At 34.4% G+C, this 22957-nt stretch overlaps 1 protein-coding gene across 3 annotated transcripts in view; it reads right to left on the bottom strand.

The window, feature by feature from the left end:
- The window catches only part of Tmtc2 (transmembrane and tetratricopeptide repeat containing 2), a 434585-nt gene that overhangs the window by 187476 nt on the left and 224152 nt on the right, over positions 1 to 22957 (bottom strand). For all 3 annotated transcript variants that reach the window (XM_004623764.2, XM_023716254.1, XM_023716256.1), the window contains one exon: positions 8939 to 9053. In XM_004623764.2, coding sequence (XP_004623821.1) covers positions 8939 to 9053 — 115 coding nt within the window. The remainder of the gene's footprint in view (positions 1 to 8938; positions 9054 to 22957) is intronic.

Below are 22957 nucleotides of genomic sequence, written 5' to 3'. Positions count from 1 at the left end.
ATTCATGACCTCTAAACTGACCCTACAAAGGGTATGGACAGATACTCTATATAGAGAAACAAACAAACAAATAAAAAAGACAGAAACAACCACAGCTTCAAGAAAAAAAGAAAAGAAACACCAAACAGAGCAAGTAATTAAAAAGAGGGAAGAGGTACAGAACCTACAGCAGGAAAATAACATGACAAAGATAAACCAATGGGTATCAATTATAATCATTAATGTAAATGGCTTCAACTCATCAATCAAAAGAAACAGACTAGCAGAGTTGATTAAGAAATAAGATTCAACAATATTTTTCACACAAGAAACACATTTTACGCAAAAGAAAATTCACAGACTAGAATTCAAAGGATGGAAAACAACCCTCCTTGCCACAGAAAATCAGAAAAAAACAGGGGTAGCTATCCTGGGTGATGACAATATCAACTTCAAATGAAAAATCATTCAAAGAGATAAAAAAAAAAAAGGTCACCACACACTTGTTAAGGGAAAACTGCAAGAGGAAGAGATAAGAATTACAAATACAAATGGACCCAACATAGAAGCACCCTCCTACATAAGACAAATTTTAACAGACATGAAAAATCAAATGAGTAATAATACAAGAGTGATGGGGTACCTTAACATGCCAATGTAACAAAGAGATAGAACAACAAGGCAAAAAAAACAGCAAAGAGGTAAAAAAAAAAAAAAAAGATTAAAAAAAAAACCCAAACTTGTGAAGAAACTGACTTGATAGACATTTACTGAGTGTTTCACCCAGCAATAACAGAATACAAATTCTTTTCACCTGCACAAAGGACACTCTCCAAAATAGACCATATACTATCACACAGAGGACTCGTAAGTAAATGTGAGCAAATTGAAATTATTCCATGCATACTATCTGACTGAAGTGCAATAAAACTGGAAATTATTTTTTAAAAAAAGAAGCTACAAAAACCATAAACACATAGAAATTAAATAATAACCTCCTAAACAGCCAGTGAGTCACAGGTGAAATTAAAGAAGAAATTTTAAAAATTTACATTCAAATGAAAATGCAGATATACCTAGTGAAATCTGTGGGATGCAATGAAAGCTGCCTTAAGAGGAAAATTTATAATAGTAAATTTGCACATTTGAAAAACACAACAAGCCCAAATGAATGACCTTATGCTGCGTCTCAAGCTCCTCAAAAAAGAAGAGCAAATCAAGCTCAAAGCCCAAAGAAGGTGGAAAATTATAAAGATTAGAGCAGAAATTAATGCACTGGAGACAAATAAAACAATACAAAGAATAAATGAATCAAAGAGTTGGTTCTTTAGAAGAATAAATAAAATAGATAAACCCCTACTAAACCTAATCAAAAAAAGGAAAGAAAAAACCCAAATTCATGCAATAAAGAATGAAAAGGGTGAAAAATCACTACAGACCCTGGAGAAATTCAGTAGATCATCAATACCTACATCCAAAAACCTTATTCTCACAGGATGGAAAACACAGAGGAAATGGATAGTTTCCTAGATACATATAAAATGACAAAGCTGAGTCAAGATACACAAATTCTGAATAACCCAATAACAAGAAACAAAATTGATAATGTAAAAAAAAAAAAATCTGACCAACAAAGAAAAGCCCAAGTCCCAATAGATTTACAGTAGAATTCTACAAGAAACTTAGAGAAGATTTAATGCCAACTTTCCCCAAACTCTTCAATGAAATTGAAAGTGAAGCAATTCCCCCGAACATATTCCTGGAGGCAAGTATTACTCTGATTCCAAAACTAGAGAAAGGTCCAACTGAAAAAGAGAACTATAGGTCAATCTCTTTAATGAATATAGATGCAAAAATCCTCCATAAAATATTAGCAAACAGAATGCAGCAAATTACCAAGAAGATTATACGTCACAACCAAGTGTGATTCATCCTAGGAATGCAGGGAAGGTTCAATATATGCAAATTCATGAATGTAATATACCACATCAACAGAACCAAGAATAAAAACCACATGATCATCTCAATAGATGAAGAAAACGCTTTCTACGAAGTCCAACACTTATTCATGATAAAAATCCCACAGATAATTGGGATAGATGGTCCATATCTCAACATAATAAAAGCCCTCTATGAGAAACCAACAGTGAACATCATACTGATTAGGCAAAACTGAAGACTTTCACTTTAAAATCAAGAACAAGACAAGGATGTTCACTGTCTCCATTCCTATTCAATATAGATCTGGAAACATTATCCAAAGGTCTTGCAGGGTAGCTCAGTTGTTTTAAGTGCTTGCTTTGGCAAACCAGCTCCACAAGTCACACCAGAACCGCCCATAAGACAGCCTGAGCCAGCCAAAACAAATAATAATAATAATAATAATAATAATAATCCTTCTGCAAACATTAGGTAGAGCAATTAGACAAGAGAAAGAAAAGCAATAAGGATTGGAAAAAAAGTAGTGCAATTATCATTATTTGCAGATGACATGATACTCTACGTAGAAGACTACAAAAACTTCACCAAGAGATTTAAAGAATTAATCATTAAATTCAACAATGTAGTGGGATACAAAGTCAACAATCAAAAATCAGTAGTATTTTTTGTACACAAAGAATGAATGCACTAAGACAGAAATTATGGAAAGCACCTTTTACAATAACATCCAAAAAAATGAAATACTTCAGAATCAGTCTCATAAAGGATGTAAAAAAATTATACAGTGAAAATTATGGTACTCTGAGAGAAGAGATTAATGAGGATTTGAGAAAATGGAAAGATATTTCATGCTCCTGGATAGGAAGAACCAACATTATGAAAATGGCCATAATGCCAAAATTCTTATACAGATTCAATGCAATCCAGATCAAAATACCCTTAGTATACCTCACAGAGCTAGAGAAAACTTCCATAAACTTCATTTGAAACCAGAAGAGATCCAGAATACCGAAAGCAATCCTGGGAAGGAAAGGCAGGAGATATAACAAACCTTGACCTCAAATTGTACTATAAAGCTACTGTGATAAAATCAGCATGGTACTAGCATAAAGCTAGTACTAAGGATCAATGAAACAGAGTAGAAAATGCAGAAACAACTGCAAACACACTCAGCCACCTTATGTTTGATAAAGGCACCAAACATGCTTGCTAAAAGGATAGCCTCTTTAATAAATGGTGCTGGTAAAACAAGCTATCCACATGCCAAAGGCTAACACTAGACTCATGACTATTACCATGCACAGAACTATAGTCAAAGTGGATCAAAAATTTAAATATTAGAACTAAAACATTAAATCTTCTGGAGGAAAATGTAGGTAAAAATCTTAAAGACATAAGAGTAGGTAAAGAGTTCATAAACAAAGATCAAACAGCAGAGGAAATGCTGCAAATAATAAACTGGGATCTCATCTCTTTGAAAAGTTTCTGCAATTCAAAGCAATCTCCAACAGAGTTATCTTAGTCTTCTCCCGTTGCTGGGACAAATACCTAACACTAAAAATGAAGGAAGGACAGGATTATTTAGCTCACAGTTATTAGAGGTTTCAGTCCATATTCAGCTGGGTCCAAGGCAGAACAGCACATAGCAGAAAGCAACCTTTCATGGTGACATCAAAGAGCAAGAGCACACGGAGTAGCAGCATCTCAAGCAGCTAACTTCTCTTTTACAATATAAGCCACCTTATATTGTAATGCAAATTACCTGCCCCAGGGCAAGTGCAGCATCCACACCAACAATAACCACAAACTCCAGAAGCTGCCCCAAGACTGCATGAAGATTTGGGGGGGATAGCCATACACAAACCATAACGAGAGTAAAAAGAAAGCCCACAAACTGGGAAAAAATTATAGCTGGCTGTCCCTCTGACAAAAGCCTTCTATTAAGAACATACAAAGAATTTAAAATAATCAGGCCCCCTAAAATCAAAGACCCATTCCAAAATGGGCATCTGAAGTGAACATTCACTTCTGAGAGGAAGAAATTAAAGAAGCGAATAAATATATGAAAAAATGTTCCACATCATTGGTCATTCTATAAATGTGAATTAAAACAACACTGAGATTCCATGTCACTCTAAAAAGAAAGGCTAACTTCAAAAAGTCAGCCAATAACAAATGCTGAACGAGTTATAGAGAAAAACAAAACCTTCCTCTCTGTTGTGGGAGTGTAGAATGGTACAACAACTATGAAAATTAGTGTGAAGACGCCGCTAAAAGCTAGGATTGAAGATCTCAGTCAACCTAGCTATTTCTCTCTGGGTGTTTTTCCAGAAACAGGTTGATGGCAGCGCAATTTCTCATGGCCAAATCCTGGGAACAACCAGGAGTCCATAAAGTGAAGAATGGATATGAAGATGTGGTATTTTTACACAATGGAGTACTATTCAGCTATAAAACAGGATTTTGTTTCTAAATAGATGCAACCAGAGAACATACTTTTAAGTGAAGTAAATCAGATTCATGTGTGCAAACATTGTATTGTCTCCTTAGGGTGAGAACGTAAAGGAGAAAATGGAATCTGAAGGGTACAGTAGATATTGGGAAAAGGGAATGAGCTTACTCAAAAAGAGAGAGTTACTGAGTTGAGGAGAAAGACAGGAGAGAGAGTGGGGGAAAGAGATTTATCTCTGTATATAAGCAGGATGGTTTGGACAACTGTACTGTGAATTTCTCTGGTCTACGGCAAGAAGCAGACAATATTTAATTTCTTTTTTTCAATTGTTTGTACTTTTTATCTTCTTAATTTCTTATATACTTCTTTCTCTTTCCAATTTTATATGCATATATTTGCTAATAAGAACAACTGGTTGGAAGACAACACTATATTACAACAAATACTGTGTAATTTGTATTATTTTGTTAAGTTAAATTTTGTATCACTTGTATTTTTTTTTCTGTTTTAACATACTTTTAAGTGAAAAGTATGTTAATTCTTTAAGAAATTAAAATGAATAATCGTACTCTTAAAACACGTATACAATCCTACTAACAATCTACTGTTCTACAAGATGAGGTTAATAAAATCAGTGATTCTTACAAATTAAATTACATTACTGTAGTTGATTGACTACCAAACATTTCTTTTCCTAGACAAGTGATTTTGATAATTTTTTTGCTAGATGTGAAACATATATATTAAAGGTTTACTTTTTCTTCCTCACTCTATGTGAACAAAATATAATTGTTGTAAAGATATAGACTTAGAACATTATAGATTTATATAATAAGTGTTCCACTTATTATTTTTAAAACACTGGGCAAATTACATCTGAGCCTCACCTTCCTCATTGCGTAGACTTCATCTGAAGGCCAATTGTGATAATATGTATAAAGAACTAAGAACATTGGTGGCCATACAGAAGCAATTCAAGCAAGTGCAGCAAATTAAGAAAAAATTGAAATGATTCTAATATTATATAAGCTGGGACTATAACCCTTTAGACATATAGCTTAGTATCATTCCTGAAAAATACAGTCTTATTTTTATAATCTTGCAATGCGACATTCACTAAACTTCAAATATAAATCTATATCATTCAAACTACTGCTTATTAAATATTTTTCTAAGTTGTCCTTTTTTTTTTTTTCATTGTGATCTAACATTCAGAGGTACCATTTAAGAGTTCTGGTCATATTTTACATATGTAAACAAAAAAATAAAGCTAAAGGGGTTAATTTCAGATTATTTCAATTTAGAATTACCCTGTGCCTGGCTAGGAATTGTTACATTAGTAATTATTACTTTAAAGTTAAATAATGAGAAATACCTCCAGACTATTTTTCAAATAGGAAGTTATAATAATAAAAAACTTTCATATTAATTTACAAAACAAGTCGATTTATGGAACACCAATTATGTTTTAAATATTCCAGGTTACTTACTGATTCAAAGTGAAGGACTGAAAAGAAACTTAAGATTCCCACAACCTTCTAAAGCTCATTCAACATAGGCACTTATGCTTTTTAATAAAATATATTAGTTTCAGGCATCCATCATAAAATTGTTAAGAGACATAACTATAACTGATGATAGGAAAGAAGATGAATGCCTCCTGCTGAACAAAGCTGTGTTATCAGGTTAAGTTTACTAGAAAGAATAAACTAAATTCCTTTTAAGAAGCTGAAACAGAACAAGGAGTAATCTAAGTACATCAGAGAAAACTACCGCACTAATATAAAATAAATTGTAGTTGGATTAATAGCTTGTAAGTGTAAGTGGATCATAAGAAAAATTTTCCCCTGCCTATGTAAAGAAGTAAAAACAAAAACTTTCCTTCTAGGAATGAATGGACCAAACTCACAAATGATATTATGGCTTATAGAAAGGTATCTTGGTCTATTGCACCTTGCGGGAACTCTACTCATATTTTCCCACCATATATAAGCATTCATACAAAATTATAAGAAAAATATTTGCAATTACATGTGAACAGGAACTGCCTAATTAATAAATCTATGATCTGAGTAAAAATATCAGCCTCAATAAACACTTTCTTTGCCTTGATGTCTCTTCCCAACACACACTAGCAAGAGACAGGCCACTTCTAAAACTCTAGGGTAAAAGCAAAACAAATTCACCAAAAAGCTGTTGATTGTTCAACTTACTTTTTCCTTTCAAAATGTAGGAGATTAAATATCAGAAGGTATCCTGTACTGTACAGCCCAAAAATATGAATAGACAATATATGTGGAATGTATTTGTATTTAAAAATATATCTAAACTGTGTGCAATGTATTAAACTTCTATGACCATTTTTTCATGAAATAAATATACTAATAATCAGTTATCATAACCTAATGTTTATCTAGAAGAAGAGGACATGAGCCTTCATGGAAGACTCTGGATATCTCATTCTTATAAAGAAAATAGTGCAAATTTAAATTACTCCAAGAGAAAGGATGGTAGGGCTGGCCAAATAGCTCAGTGGATTAAAGAGCCTGCAAGCAGGTGCAGGGGCCAGGGGTTCAATCCCCAGGCTTGCCATGCTGGCCCCACCATTAGAGTGTGCTGAGAAGGCAATCAAGCCCTGGGCATGATGGTGCACACCTCTGTAATCCCAGCTCTTGGGAGGCTGTAAACAGGCGGATCACTACGAGTCCGGTCTAGTAGTGAGACCCTGAATACCCTGTAGACCCTTCCCTAAAATAAAGAGAGAGAGAGAGAGAGAGAGAGAGAGAGAGAGAGAGAGAGAGAGAGAGACTGATAATACATATACAGTGGTAAGGAGCGGACATCAAACAGTGGAGAGTGTGGTTCACGTGGAGGAATTTGGATGACGAAGTAAAAATTCAACACTGTATGTAAGACAACACAAAAGCACATCCACTAACCTAATTCATATCACCAGCCACTAGATTGAGGTTTCACTGTTAGAGAGCCCCCTGTTAAAGCTAGGTGGCTAAAGACAAGGTGGTAAAGTTATAAACAGGAAATTAAACTGAACTCATCTTATCTCTTCTTCCTGAAATAACTGAATTTTTTCCTATTTATTTTAACTTGATAAGCTTCATATTTTTTTAAAAAATGTATAATTTAAACATATCCACTATTAATAATTTAGGTAGCTAGCAAATAACTTTACATTAATAACTGAAGTGTACATTTTTTGAAATGGCCAATATTATACAACACTTATTAAACACAAGTAATAGACATTATATTTTGCCTGTGAAATGGTCATCTTCCTTTTGGAAACTGGTCTCTCTCTGTTCTATTACAAATCTGAAGGAAATATTTCATGGTTCGTTATACACTTCCCAGTATTTCATCCAAACAAACACACACAAAACCAAAAGGGTTGGGAAGAGAACTCTTTCCATGACAGACAAAGACACCAAGATAAAAATCTTCTTTTTCATCTAAAATTGAGAAAAGGCTTTACATTACATACTTAAAATAGGAGTTATTTTTCCGATTACTATAAGCAAAGCCTCACAAAGAATAGACCAAACTCAAAGCAACCAGGATCACAAATCCCCAAAACATAGGTAAATACCTGGATCTAACTGTGTACATATCTAGGGAACCCCAGGAAATTTTAGGTAAGATAATTTATAAATTCTGGTATGTAAGCAAGTTGAAACTAGCCTTCTATCACAAATAAACCAACATTCTCCTAAATACAAAAGAAAGGACTTGAATTTAGTTTGTATGCACAAATCATAAACCATGTCAGCCACGTTGCTGTGGTAGTACAAAGCATTTCTCTAGACACTTTCAGCTTCAGAAATTTTGCTTGGACTCTTCAGAACATTTCCAGGGTTACCCCATGCTGGCAACTGGAACCCCACAATACATTCTTGGACTTTCCATCAAAAAATACAACTGATTTCAACCTTAGGAATTTTTCTATCAATATACATTTTCCAACAATAACATGCATACTGATGATTGTTCTTGCATTTAAACTTTGATCAGAGTCATCAGAACCTTGGAAGAGGGAAGCAGAGGAAAGGGATGGAGAAGAGAAAAAAGCACCGTACCAGCGCCATGATATTATTCCTTAACTCTCCTGTTTGGGCCCATATTCTGCGGACACTTTGACATAGGCCATTTTTTAATGAGAACAAAAGTTAGTAGTATTAATATCCAGAGCATCAATTGTACAAATACCATACATACAAATTTATTTTATGAGCCTTAATATACAACTCAATAGTAGCAGAATACACTTTGGGAAAAAAAAAAAAAAAAAAAAAAACATTTCAACCAGTTTTCATATGCTAATATGGTACACAACTTCAAAAACGTCCCAAGATAATATATCAGTGCAAATGAATGAAGACAGTGTGGCCCAAAACAAAGAAATGCACCTACTAGTCTCAGAGGCATGATGAATGAAAAGACTATTCCAGAAAAACAGCTCGAATCATCTCCATTTCCAGCAGTTAAGTCAATACTGCCTTTCATGGCAGGTTTCAAAACTGAACCAAACAAAAGAAAGCCAGGCATACTCACAAATTATAAAGCATGTCAGCCATGTTGCTGCGGTAGTACAAAGCGTTTCGATAGGCGCTTTCAGCTTCAGAAATTTTGCTCTGACTCTTCAGAACATTTCCGAGGTTACCCCATGCTGACAAGAAGAAAAAAAAATAGTATTCAGGCTGAGCATCAATCTAATTATACATGACACAATATCAGGCCAACCGGAAGTACCTCCAGGAGAGAAAACTTTCATAACACATTTTTAAGAAGGATAATTTCCTTTTTACTCTAACATCTCAGCAAACCAGGAGATTAAATATAGTCAAAGTCTGGAAACAATTAAAGCAATTATTATATCTCAAAGCTTATATATATATACATATATATATATATATATATATATATATATATATGTATATATATATATATAAGCTTTGGGTAAAAGTCAGCATATATCTATATCTATATCTATATCTATATCTATATCTATATCTATATCTATGTCTATACATACAGTTTATCATAAGGCCAAGGACAATGTTGCCTCAAGATCACCTACAAAGACTTCAAACTCTTTCAAGTTTCCTTGGGGTCTTTATGTCCTGAAATTATTGTATGTTTACTGGACTACAAACTGTAAGAAACCATTTTAAAATAAACAAAGATTCCATTCAAGTATGAAAAAACTGATAAATGCCAGAGAAGATCTGGAGATGAAAAGCAAAAAACCAAACAAGATTAAAGCTACAGAAAGGCTTAATAAGCATCAGAAGATATCATTAAAACACCATGCTTCTCAAAACAGTTAAGGATATATGATCGGCACAGATACAATGTTCCTTTATAACCTTCCTGTTAATGAGTTCATTTGAAGGAAAATCTGTAATCACACATTCTCACACAGAAAACTATGTAATTTTATATGTGCCTTGAATTTTTCTTCACATATCCATGATTTCTCAATATTAAAAAGGCATAACCTCTGTTACTACCTGGAAGACAGCTTTCAAACAGACCAAAGCCCTCAAGTTTACCTACTTATCTCCTTCCTCCTCCTCAAAATATGGGGTGTTGAATCCTAACACTGGCACTTTTACCTAGCGAGAACGTAGATAGGAATGTTATGCATCGAGATTTACTTGGGTTGTCTCTGAATTTACCGGAAGGATAAAAGGGGTTTTGAGGTAGCAGTTTTTAGTCCATTAAAAAAATATAAAATCTTTCAGTCTCAGATTTGCCTGAGTTCCTATAATTTAAATCTTTCATACCTCATATTTAGTGCTTTACTGGCTTTACAAGAAAGATGGGTTAATACATGGAAGACATTTAAGACAGTACTTGAAACATGGTAAACATTCAATAAATATTAGCTATTTTCTTAGTATTATTGTAGTTGATACTTATAATTTACAATAATCAAGCACTGCTTATAGAGATAATATTAAGACAATGTACTTTATGTTCCTGTATACAGAGAACACTAAGATTTTGCATTTGGAAGACTATGGTTCTGGTGAATAGCGGCAGAAGTACATTGAGCTCAGAATTACCCAGCACCAACCACTGGCATGCATCATGCCACACCTGACCTACATCATCTTGCAGAGCTCTCAGCATAGCCCTGTACCTAAAGTCTGTGCCCTCTCTGTAAATGAGCAGAGTTAGAGGCACAAAAGAATGAGTCCATGTAACACTCAAGTATTAGAGCAGACTCCAATGCAAGGCTGGCTCTTTTCTACCCTCCACATGACATTCTCATTCTCTTTCATATTTCACTGGAAATCAACATTCGCGCCTGATGAGTAAGGCCTCGACACTATGAAAAACTGTATTTCTAAACTGAAACACCTTAATATATTGTCAATTTAAAACCCTCAGTCAATGAAAACAAATACAACAGTGAAATGTTATAATCAACTTCAAACTTAGTAAGCATCACACTACATGTGTATTTTATATCTAATACCCCCGACCCCAATTAATAAAACATGGTTCTATGGAAACTTCTAATACCCAAGTGAGTTCTCAGCCTACTTTATCCCAAAATTCTGCTTTGATTGTGGGATTAGTAAATGAAAGTAGATTTACACAGAAATTACTCCAGAGAAATGCATCCAAATATAAACTGAATCACCAAGACAACATCATTACAATGTTATCCCACTTAAACCACAGTCTTAGAATACAGGGGCTAAAGAAAAGAAAATTACACAGAGGATTTCTTTTGATTGAATATCTTACAGCTTATTTCCAGAGAAACAAATTGACTGGTTTTGTTAGGAGTTTTTATCTTAATATTAGATAATAAAATCAAATATTAAATAATATTAAAATAACAAAAGCTTCTCGTTAGTAGTTAACATATATAACTGCATAGAATATACATCTGCATTCATTTCGCTGTGTTCATTTATTTCATTAATAGATGTAATCACCCGTTATCCAGACATGTATTAATTATCATTTTTGCCCGCAACTTTACTAGTCAGTGCTGAAACCTGTCAAGTTCCTGCCCACATGGAGCCTATGCTGAAAGGAGGAGGGTATAGGATCCATTCAATAAAATGCATGCCTGAGCTTTACATAGTTACAGATACCACAGTTAATAAAAGCCAAGGTAAGATGTGGGTGAGGCCAATCTAGATGAATATTTCACAGAACTAGGAAACAGGTGAGCACTAGGAACTGAAGGAGCCAACAGCCATTAGTTGATGATTCCAGGTAAGGGAAATAGAGCACAAAGACATCAACTGGATGAGCTGGGGATATAGCCCAGTGGTATAAGTGCTGCCTGGCAAGCACAAGGTCCTGAGTTCAATTCCCAGTTTAAAAAAAAAAAAAAAATCAACTGGTAAGTTTTCAGGAATAAAACATCAGGTGTGTGGCTAAAAAGTGAAAAGGAAAGACAAGACGGTAAGCCAGAGATAATCAGGGAGACAAAAGACTGATCAAAGGGCACTCTGAGGCAACACAAGGGAAAGGTTTTCAGTGAGGGAGTTTTGTGACATGACTCCTGTTTCCAAAAACTCACTTTGCCTCCTCGGCAGTCGGAGTAACTCACTGAATGAGAAGCAAAAGAGCAAAAGGAAGACTACTCAAAAGTCATGTGCAGTAAGTAAGGGGCAAAATTATGATGATTTCCAAAAGGGATGTGCAGCACAGGAGAGGACTGAAGGAGAAAACAATTTAGAAAATAGAAACCATCACCGTCATAATGGCAAAGCTGCAATATGACAGTTTCCTACTTTCGTCCCAAACGGAAATTTCTTACATATTTATGATTAAATCATTTCCCATAGTACCTGGGGAAAGAAAATCTCCCAATTAAGCCCATGTTTTAAAATAATTTCAATTAGTTCTGGATGAGAAAAATCAAAAAGGAAAAACAAGAATAGCCCTTGGTACCCAAAACTGATCTGACACTTGTCACCTAGCCATTACAAACCCTGTTTTAGCATGGGACACAGTTACTTTAGGGCAATGAAAAAATGCAACAAAGCAAACCCACTTCACAGTTTTGTTTAAATCCAAAGGAAAGTTGACTATATAACCACAAAATACTAAACTCACTTTTTTATTATGTTGTGGTTCATATAGTGACCTTTCCTTTGGCTGGATTCAAATTTATGATCCTCCTGTCTCAGCCTCCCAGAATGCTCGGATTATGAACATGTGCCACTATGCCCAGTTTATATTCTGTAAATTCTTATACATAACTGGCCTTACCACTGAAATATCTAAAGTGATTATTTTTTTAGTATAGAACTATTCCAAGGCTTATGGATGGTACAACTTAACACTGCCCAAATGTCACTTCTGTGTTGATTAATCCACACATTCTATGGAATTCCAATTAATATTTTAACATCCTTAAGGAACTCAAAATATACCCTAACCATAATATATAAGAAAGAAATGCTGGATTTTTAATCATGATGTCCATCAGACACAAAGGTAAACTCCAGTCAGTTATAAAAGTTAAATTTGAAAAGGTAAAGCTGACAGAAGGACATGGAAGAGAATATTTCTTGACAATTGAAGAGAACTCCTTAGAAAAGCTCCATATATAATCCAAAAGGAAAAATCTAATGGATTTCAGGCTCTCAGATTTGCCCTAATTTGAAAAATGAAGGGCTTCTATTTATTGAAGGACTCATTATGGGTAATATCCACAAGGGATGATACATCAGAAACACTTCAAATATTTAAAAAGATACGTCAGTAAGTCACTTAAAAAAAAATCAAGAAACAGGTAAGGAATCTTGTAAAATAAGTAAAGGTCAAAAACAGAAAAACCACAAAAAAGCCAAAATAAAGATCAAGTAGTATAATCAATAAAGAGGAACAGAAATTTATAAATTTCTCAGTAACTCAGAAAAATACAAATTACAATAATAATATAACTTTTGAATCCAAATGAAAAAAGGAAAGAAAGAAAAGTGCAGGTGAAGCCAAGAACGGGAGGACCTGCCGGGAAGACCCTGGTGTGGTAGCAGGGCCTGGGACCCACAATCTGGTACGCCCCCTGACTGTTCTCAGTCAGACCAACAAACAGAACTGGCTAAGTCAGAAGCAAACGCTGACCAGCAATCTTAAGAGAACACGGAGGATGGTATTTAAAGAAAGTATCTTAGAGCTCATCCACAGTGAGATGTAACTGGTGTGTGATCGTCATGTGAGTGCCATATGGGATATATTTTCTGAATTACTATGCAGCAGTGAGGACCAACAGTTACCATAGAAACGCTGTGACATGAATGGACTATAAAAGCCTACAAAAAAACAAAAACCTGAGTGTATCATGGTAGAGCACCATTTTTAAATAATAATAATGGACTCTAACCTAAAATATCACAGCATGGTTCACCTGGGGATACCATAAAAATAAGGATACAAATCAAATACATTACAGCAGCTGCCTATAATGCAAAGGGAACATTGAGTTAGACACTGAAAATCAAAGAGAATTACGACATGAATAACAGAAGAACATAATGAACATAACTCCCTAAGTCGGGAGGAGAAACGTGGGAAAGGTAAAGAAGGGGAAGGAAAGAAAACGAAGGTCACACTCTCTGTACTTTGAAAATAGAGATGGGATTACGCTATATCCTCCGTAAGGAATGCACTCTTAACATCAAACTTTTTCTTCTAGTAAGACAATTGAAAACAGATGTAGAGGATTATTTGAAAATTATCACTTTAGTACTTAAAACTGCACTACCTGAACTTAAAGATCTTGTGTTTTTGTTAATATTTAATGTAATTCACATTTTGATCCCATACATTTTATTGATGTGATTTTGGCATGTCATAGCTTTTTGGAATAAAAGCCTCAAAAGTCATCGAGCAGACTTTAATGAAGCCTAATAACTTGCTCATGTTCTAAAGGTCTATATTTTAATGAAGGACAGATACAGACAAACACAACCCATACCTTACAGCGTGAAGATTCACAACATATTCCTCTGAAGTACAAAACTGTAATTAGTGTGATCTAAAATTTCAATGTAATTTAGAAAAATCTTTCCCAAATAATGTTTCTGAATTTTCAAAATAGTCTATTATTCCCATCATAAAAATACATTTTATAAGGCATGCTCTAATTAGGAGAGGGTTACTACTCTTTTCATGGAGATGCTTTGAAAAACTGCGAAAAACCACTATGGGTAAAAAAGAAAAAAGGAAAAGGAAGAAACCAAATGGACAAAAAAATATAATAAAATACTATAGTGCTCACATCTATTTAAAGCTTACTATACACTTGACAATGCTCTAAATGCATTTAACCTAATAAGAGTTTTTGAGGCATACTAATGTCCCATTTTACTGAAAAAAAAAATCACAATTAGCTCTCCAAATATCAGAGTTAATGCAAGAGACCCAGATGTGTTCCCCAGTCATCTGAACTGGTTAGAGATAAAGCTTTCTTACCCTACCAATATTTAGTCTGAACAAAATTAAAATAACACAGTACAGCACTCAGTATGTTTACATAGGTGAATTGGAACTGAAAGTATAATCTGAAACAAAATAAAATTATAGTAGTCCCTCGCTACTTTGTGATTTGATTTCTGTGGACTCACTGTTTTGCAAGTTTTCAAAAAATATTAATCTAAATTATTTATCATGGATTTTTCGCTATATTGAGGGATTTTTGCGGTACTATACAGTATTATATATGTATTTGTTGCAAAGTATTTATGGTTTTAATGATTTTTGCCTAAAAAATTTAAATATATAGAAATATATTAAAGTGCTAACTCTAACATATTAAAAGAATATAAAATAAAATACACTGTTTACAGTATGTATTTCTTTAGCAGATGAATACATGCTCACCATACAGTATACATATGTTTTTACAATTACCTAGGTTTATGAGTTTAGAAAATGACTTAGAACATTAAAAGTGTTTTTAAAGGTTTATAAGTGTGGGAAAGGTTTATAAGAGTGTGGGAAGGGTGTATAAGGCCTTAAAATATACATAAACACTAAAATAAATGTTGCTACTTAGCTGATTTTCACTTATCACAGGGTGTCAGGAACGCAACCTCCGTGATAAGTGAGGGACAACTTTATACAAATGAGTTGTCCTTTCAGAGTTTCTAGGGACAAATAAAATCCAGCCAAAGTAAAATCAATGTACCTGGTTCCCATATTCATAGTCTATTTTCAAGGGCCAGGGATCTAGGTCAGCAGCACCGTGCCTGCCTGGTGAGTGCAAAGTCCTGAGTTCGATTCCCAGTCCAAAAATAAAATAGCCATAATATATTTTCTATACCAGAAAAAAATTAACACCAAAAAGTATATCAAGTTTTATATTTCTTTGGGGCCATTACATTAAATGTCACATTTTCCTACTATATTGGAAGAAGAATATACATGACTTGTGTGGACAAATGATTATTATTCAAAGATATTGCAGGCTCAGGTATATTTATAAAGGCCTTCCAAAGATGCTTTACATATGGCAGATGTTTTTAAATAAGCATAGTTTAGTAAGAATATGACTCATTTCTGGGGCATGAAGCATATATGACTGTGTCAAGGGAAGGCAACTAGATGTATCTCTGTACACTGAATAAACTCTAGGGAATCTAGCCTATAAAGTTATTTTATTTTCAAATGGAAAAGAAACCATGCTGTTTAAAAAAAAAATCAGGAAAGGAAGAGGGAAGAATCGCTTTTACACCACAAGGACCCTTCACATTGACATTCAATTACATCTAAAAGGTATCCACTTACTAGAAAATTTGACCTTAATTTGCAGCGAAAGCTCCCCTTGTGCTTAGTGCATAATCTGCCATGGTTTATTTTATGTTCTTTGAAAGGCAGAAGAACAATTAAATAGTCCCGTCCTGCTAAAGTTGTTCTAGAGAGAAAATCAAACGTGAGGTCTCTGTAAGACTATCAAGTGATCTGAGCCCACATCCCTCTACATTTTTTCAAAGTCTTTATTAAATACACAGTATTTTTAAGCTTATACAAGAAAATCAAATCTACCATAAAGTAATCACTGCAATTTTGTATTTCTGATGTTTCATGAGCTCGATAAGCAAATGATTTTTCAAGGATTTTTTAGTTTACTGAAAATTTGAAGACATGAAATACAAATATAACCATGTAATAAAATAAGTTATAATAACTTTCTCATGATTTGGCATATACTAGTCTTTGAAAAATTAGCCAAAAGGATAAATGAAACTGATTCCTGTTTCATATCTTGCTACTTAACACTCAGAAATGCAGAGTAATCAAGCCTATTTGGGATAGCATCTTTGCATTTTCATTTCACTGCTACAATGAACGCAGCCACCAAAATATATGGAGACTGTTAACCTTGACTCCTGCCTTCAATTATAATTTATTTTTACCTTAGAAATTCAAATTATGTCTTTAGTCCTATTATAAGATTTTCACTAATAAAGATGCACCAAAACTCAAGCATTCATCTGCATTAAATATAAGGGTAAATTCTAAAGCTTGCTTTCACTTAATTTTAGTTACTTGTTTATTTTTATTTTCTATATTAATTTTATTGAGAAAGAAATATCACTGAGACAGTTTCAAAACAGGTTAGTAGGACAGTTACAATAATTAATACAATGCATATTAAACACCATTAGCACAAATCTTTCTTCTCATTGAACTAAGAGAAAGGAGCTGCATATCTATGCTATTTTGTATATACAGATACATATACTTTTTTCAGTACAAAATGGTCCTTCATTTATATCCCCCTTTTTTGTTTACTTTTGTCAGGGATGGGTATTCAATTGCCATTCAAATATTGTAGGTGTGTTAATTTAGCAAAGTAATCCAATATAGTCCAGTAGTCCATAATAGCAGTGGGTTACCCACAGGGCTGCCAATGTCAGAAGTTGTTGACTTGATCCTTCTACAGCTCAGCATATTAATATGGCTTTCCTTTTTATACCTCATTTTTATACTTTTCTGCTAGATGGTTAAGACCAAGATAAAGCAAGACCTATATAACAAGAAATGTAACTTTTGTATCTGACAAGGTCAGTCAAATGCCTCCAGGATTTACCCTGAAACCCTGTACAGCAGTTTGTGGATCATTTGTCAGTGTCAGCCATGTGGATGAGTCACAGCCATTGCTTGACCAATTTGTTCTCTGTGAAAGCCTGAGAGAATGTTTTCTCTCCATGTGACTCTCCTTAGGAACACTCTACATCATCGATCACTTTCCTCTGTGGTCCCATAATCTCCTTGTTCAGAAAATTTGGGACACCACTGAGTTACAGGATGTTATAGTACAGGTCCTCTTATGTCCTGAGTCCTCACTGACCTTGAAGGGCTAGGGCCAAAATGTTGGCTATCCATGTAGCCCTTCTTTTTCTCCAGTTTTTGGTCTGCAAAGTTAAGTTTTTACCCTCCAGAAGAGAAGCTTAATGATATTATTACCCTATAACATAGGCAGTTGAGCTTAACATCACTATCTGTCTGAATATCAAATGCCTTAGACATAACATGGAAAAGGTATTTTTCCATCAATTGCTGATATGCTAAACTTTAAATCCCTACAGAATGTAAAAAAAATAGAAATAATAGTAAAAAATAGAAATAAACAATTACAAATTTTTACACAGAAATTTAGCAATCTAACCATATACAACAGTATAGCAGGACAATCCTATGACTTTTTTTGTCTCTTGTTTTCATTTATTACCCTTTTTATCTCTTTTTTTAAATAAACATTTACTTGAGAGAGGATAATAATAATTGATATGACATTACAAACAGTACACATTTAGAAGACCAGAATAACAGGGATTCCAAGCATGGCCCTAGTATTACACATTACTATCTTCAGTGCAGTTGCTTAGTTCACAGGTATCAGCATATATAGTTAGTCAAGGTGAGAATCCTACCAATTAACTGCTAGTTTCAAAAACCTGATGGGAGAGCCCCAGGATCATTGCCTTAACCAAATTGTGTATATAAAAGTATAGTTTTGCCCCTGCCATGTTACCTAGCTTTTCTCCTTGCCCTCTCTTTGTTGCTTAATCTTTAAGTTCTCGCTTTTCATTAGTTGTGTTATACCTTTCAATATTTATTTCTTCTTTTGAGTTCTTACACTAGGGAGACTATACAATATTTACACATGCGGGTCTGGTTTATTTCACTTACGAGTATATCTTCAAGTGGCATCCACTTAGTTACTTGTTTAAAACCAGAATGATACTTCCAAAATGGGGCAAAAGTTGAAATTTAGTCAGTAATCGATGCAAACATGCTGCGAAAGCAAACAGCTATTTATCTGTGCCTAACACATTAGTGCCTGATATACTCCACAAGAACTGCTTCTATTCGAACCGAAGGTCACTTTCGGCTAAATTTTGTGTATTGTAAAATATTCCTTTATTCTAACAAATGACATTACGTTACCATCCTGTTGGAAATACAGAAAGAAATTATGCTTCAAAAAATTGACATGTAAAAGACTAAAAACACACAAAAAAAGTTAGTTCTTTCTGGTTCAAAGCCCATCCTTGACCGCTGTAGACCACTTAGACTTTAGATGTGCTCCACAAATGTTACTGCCCAAACTATAATCTAAGAAGTATGATTTCAGTATAAAAGTTGATCATGTCAAACTTTCTGAACCCCATGCTGACAGGGAAAGGAAGCAAAGGCAGAAGCCAAGAGCCACTAACTGCACAGAACTTAGATGAGTATAAATGCATGAGATGTTTCAAGATGCACGACATGTTTTAGTTTTATCAGAATGCTTTCTCACTTTACCTACTAGTAAAGATTTGTTGGGGATGGGTCAGGCTTCCTAGACTGGAACTACCTTGATTGTATCTATTTCATAAGATTCCAGGAAAGTACAAGCCTTTCTTTGTCTTCAAGAATTTGTTTTCCACAAATTACACCTTGGATTACCAAAAGAAAATAAACATAATGTTTGGTGAGTAAGCAAGTTTTAGTCTAAATATTAAGTAGGAACACTGGACATTACTTAAGGACTATGTATGATTCATGGATACTAGAATAGATTTTTTTATTATAATTATTATTCTATAATTATATGTAACACTAATTATACAAGTTTATACTATAGTAAGCTTTCTTCCTTCCCTATCTTTGGTCATTTCAAGTAGTTATAAAACTAAAATCCTAATAATCGGACTAAAAATTAATGATGAAACTTGTATTTTACCAAAACAATATACTACTGTGCATTTTGAAAACACTGTCAGTTACTACTAACAATCATATGGGAGCTGCAGTATTCACATGTCCAATCCCCAGCATCTGTGGCTTGGTTTCAGTATCTCTCTGTATCACTCCTCCTCGCTTTACTATATGGAATCCCTGTCATATTTCTAATCTTGACTATGAACCACTTCTACTGCTCAGGTCTGCTGCTATTTCCACTCATTGTTCTTGATGCTAGATTTCACCTTCACCTGTCTGCACTCAGGAGCTTCTCAATTATGCAGAATTTTTCCAAGGGTTTTTCATCAAAGCTTGCATGCCCTATCCCTAATAGCAGTGCTCTTCCTGCAAAAATTTTTGAAGCACTATTTAAGTAAAGACAGTTCATGTTAATGCACTTTCAAACATAATGACTGGCTAACGGGCAAGAAGAATTTGGAAGCAGCAAGCACTGAGGCTCTCTTCAAAACATACCAATGAACCTTTTTTTCCAATCACACTGTCAAAAGTAGTAGGAAAACAACACATGGTGAATATATACATTAAAATATCATAAGTATTGATCCTGTTTAGGTAGCATCCACAGCAACTCAATCAAGACTTTTTAGAAATTATGTGTTTGATCTTACAGCCCACAGTCATACAACTAATACTTTTATACTGATAGCAAATTCTAGAGCATATATGAGTTTTCTTTGAGCTCCTACTGGGAACAGAGTGGAAGAGAAATCCTCAGTGGTTGCTTTTGTGATAATCAGCCTTATCTGAATTTGGTTCAGGTCTAAAAAATGGAGACCTTTTGAAAGGCTAAGTTCTTGGGCTACTATATCATGATTTGTAAAAGAGTCTAGGGGAAACCAAGAGAATTTTATTTTCTCCTAAATTTCCTTCATTCTTTTATCATCCCAAAACATCTGATAATTTAGTTTATCTCATGGTGGAATCCATTCATCATTTAGGTGAGTCTCTGCCAAACAAGACCTCCAGGTCAGTTTCCTACCAGTGTTACTAAAAGAACTCTGACATGGAAATGTCAGGGAAAAGATTCAAAATCTGAGGTTAGAAGTAATCTTATTATCAATTAGATTTGGCTATATGCAAGAAAATTACTTAACTTTTATGTGTATTAGCAATTGTAAAAGCAACACGTCAATAAATACGTAATGCAGGGCAAGCCCTGGGCAGGTACGCAGTACGTACTGTTCCCTAGGGGTGGTTATCATTCAAATGATCAAGCTGAGGTTCTGAGATCTTGTGATGACACACATCAGGAAGATCATAGCTGTCAATGGGGGTATTTACCCTGTTGCTTCTCAGTGTCTTTCCCCTGTTTCTCATTTGTAAAATGGCTAAAATCATGTTTGCTTAAACTTCAGTGACACCAAGAGCAATAGATGCCCAGATCTCTGAAAACATTACTACACAGAAAAGACATAGTTCATAAATAGAATATTACGCACAATAGCATAACTGGTGAGAAAAGCATTTCTACCAACATGCTGCTGAGAATTTCATTTCCAGACAAACGTAGGCCAACAACACATCATCCAAAGTGGTACTAAAATGTCCAGAAGACAATTTTAAGTCTAAGGGGAAAAATATCCTAAAGACATTTGAGTTCTTGTTTTTAAAAATCTGTGCCCAACATATAAATATATTTCCAATATAGCATGTCAGGATATTCCATCCTATGGTAATCTCTGTCTACTAATTTTTGGCAGTAACTTTGATCAATGTAACAGCTAGGGCTAAATGGACACCATATGGTTTATTATTGAAAAAAGGGAGTTTTACAAAAAGACATTACAAATAAAAATGTAAATTTCAAAACTTAACTATTTTCATGAATAGAAAAATACATGTACAAATGAAGAGAACAATTACAAAGATTCTCTGAGATATGAAAAAGTAAGTATCAGTGACCTTTTCTATAAGCACAAACAAATCTCGGGCAATGATCATTTTAAAATATTTTCTTCTATATTTTCAGCTATTTACAGTTTAAACCAGGGAGATCAGCTTGCTTTGCCTCCTTTGCTGGTACAGCCTAAGTAAACATAGCATCTTGAAAGGTTACACAGCAAATACCTCCACATGAGGCAATTCTGCATGAATTTAAAAATGTGCTACTGAAACAAAGAATAATTTTACTCCTTTAGCAGTCTTAACTATGCAACTAAGAAAGTTCTGCTATTATAGCAATAAAAAGAGCTAGTACAAAAAGGGTTAAGTTTAAAAAAAAAAAGGAAAAAATCAAGAGATATCTCAAAATGAGAAAGGGTCAATGTACTAAAATTTATGACTCCTCTCTCCTACAGCTTCGGTCTCAACTAGATTAGATTCCAAGAGTCTTCCTGTACATTGAACACATATTTATTTATTTATTTATTTATTTATTTATGTATTTGGTTGTTACAGGGTCTCACTACACAGCTTGAACTCAGGTTATCCTTCTGTTTTCAGCCTCCCTAGCACTGGGATTACAGGCGCATGCCACTATGCCCAGACTCTGGCCAGCTCAGCCTGCCCTGGAGGTGGGGCTGGTGCAGCATGTGGTGCCAGAGATTCAGCCATGGTCCCTGCACTTGCCTAAGCAGGTGCTTTAGTCCACGGAGCTATCTCACTGGCTCCACATATTTCTATTAATTGATTGATGAATCTTACCAAATAGAAATTATAACTAGACGTGTAAAAAGAGAAGCATGTTTCATATATCTCATCCGGTGAGTACAAAACAAGTGTTACTCAGAATATATGCAGGTCGGGATAATTAAAATTCCACAGAGAAGCCACATTTTTCCTAGAAAAATAATCAGACCTGGTACTAGATATACTTCCTTCAGCCTGAACTTTTAACTTTGAACCACAAAAGTAAATATCTTTTCCAGGTTCAATATGAAAATGAGCTAGGAATCAGCAACACCCATAAGCAAAGCATGATGGTCCTCCCACTAAAACACCCTGTGGCCACTGCTTCTACACCTACACCAGAAAATCATGGTAAGGAACTATAAGGACTTCAGTGTCTGTAATGATGCCTCTCAGATTACCTGAAAATCACTGACCTAATGAGTACAAGAAACTTTAAATATCTTGCATAATTTATACTAGAGCAGTTACTAACATGCCCAGGTTTTCATTACACAAGCCCAGCATCTTGGTTCTACTTGAAACTTATTTTTGATGTTTACATGAACATGGTCAATACCACTCGATCTTCAGCCACTACGGTGAACAGGACTTGAAGCTATGTTTAAAAAATATTCAGACTGTTCCAAAGCATAAAGAAAGATTTGCCATCTTACAAATTACCTGAGCTTATTTGTAAGGCTCAAGGAGATTAAGTAAGAAAGTAAAATA

Source organism: Octodon degus, unplaced genomic scaffold (genome assembly GCF_000260255.1).
Source record: "Octodon degus isolate 3935 unplaced genomic scaffold, OctDeg1.0 scaffold00004, whole genome shotgun sequence".
Taxonomy (NCBI): Eukaryota; Metazoa; Chordata; class Mammalia; order Rodentia; family Octodontidae; genus Octodon; species Octodon degus.
This window is presented reverse-complemented; position numbering and strand designations above follow the sequence as displayed.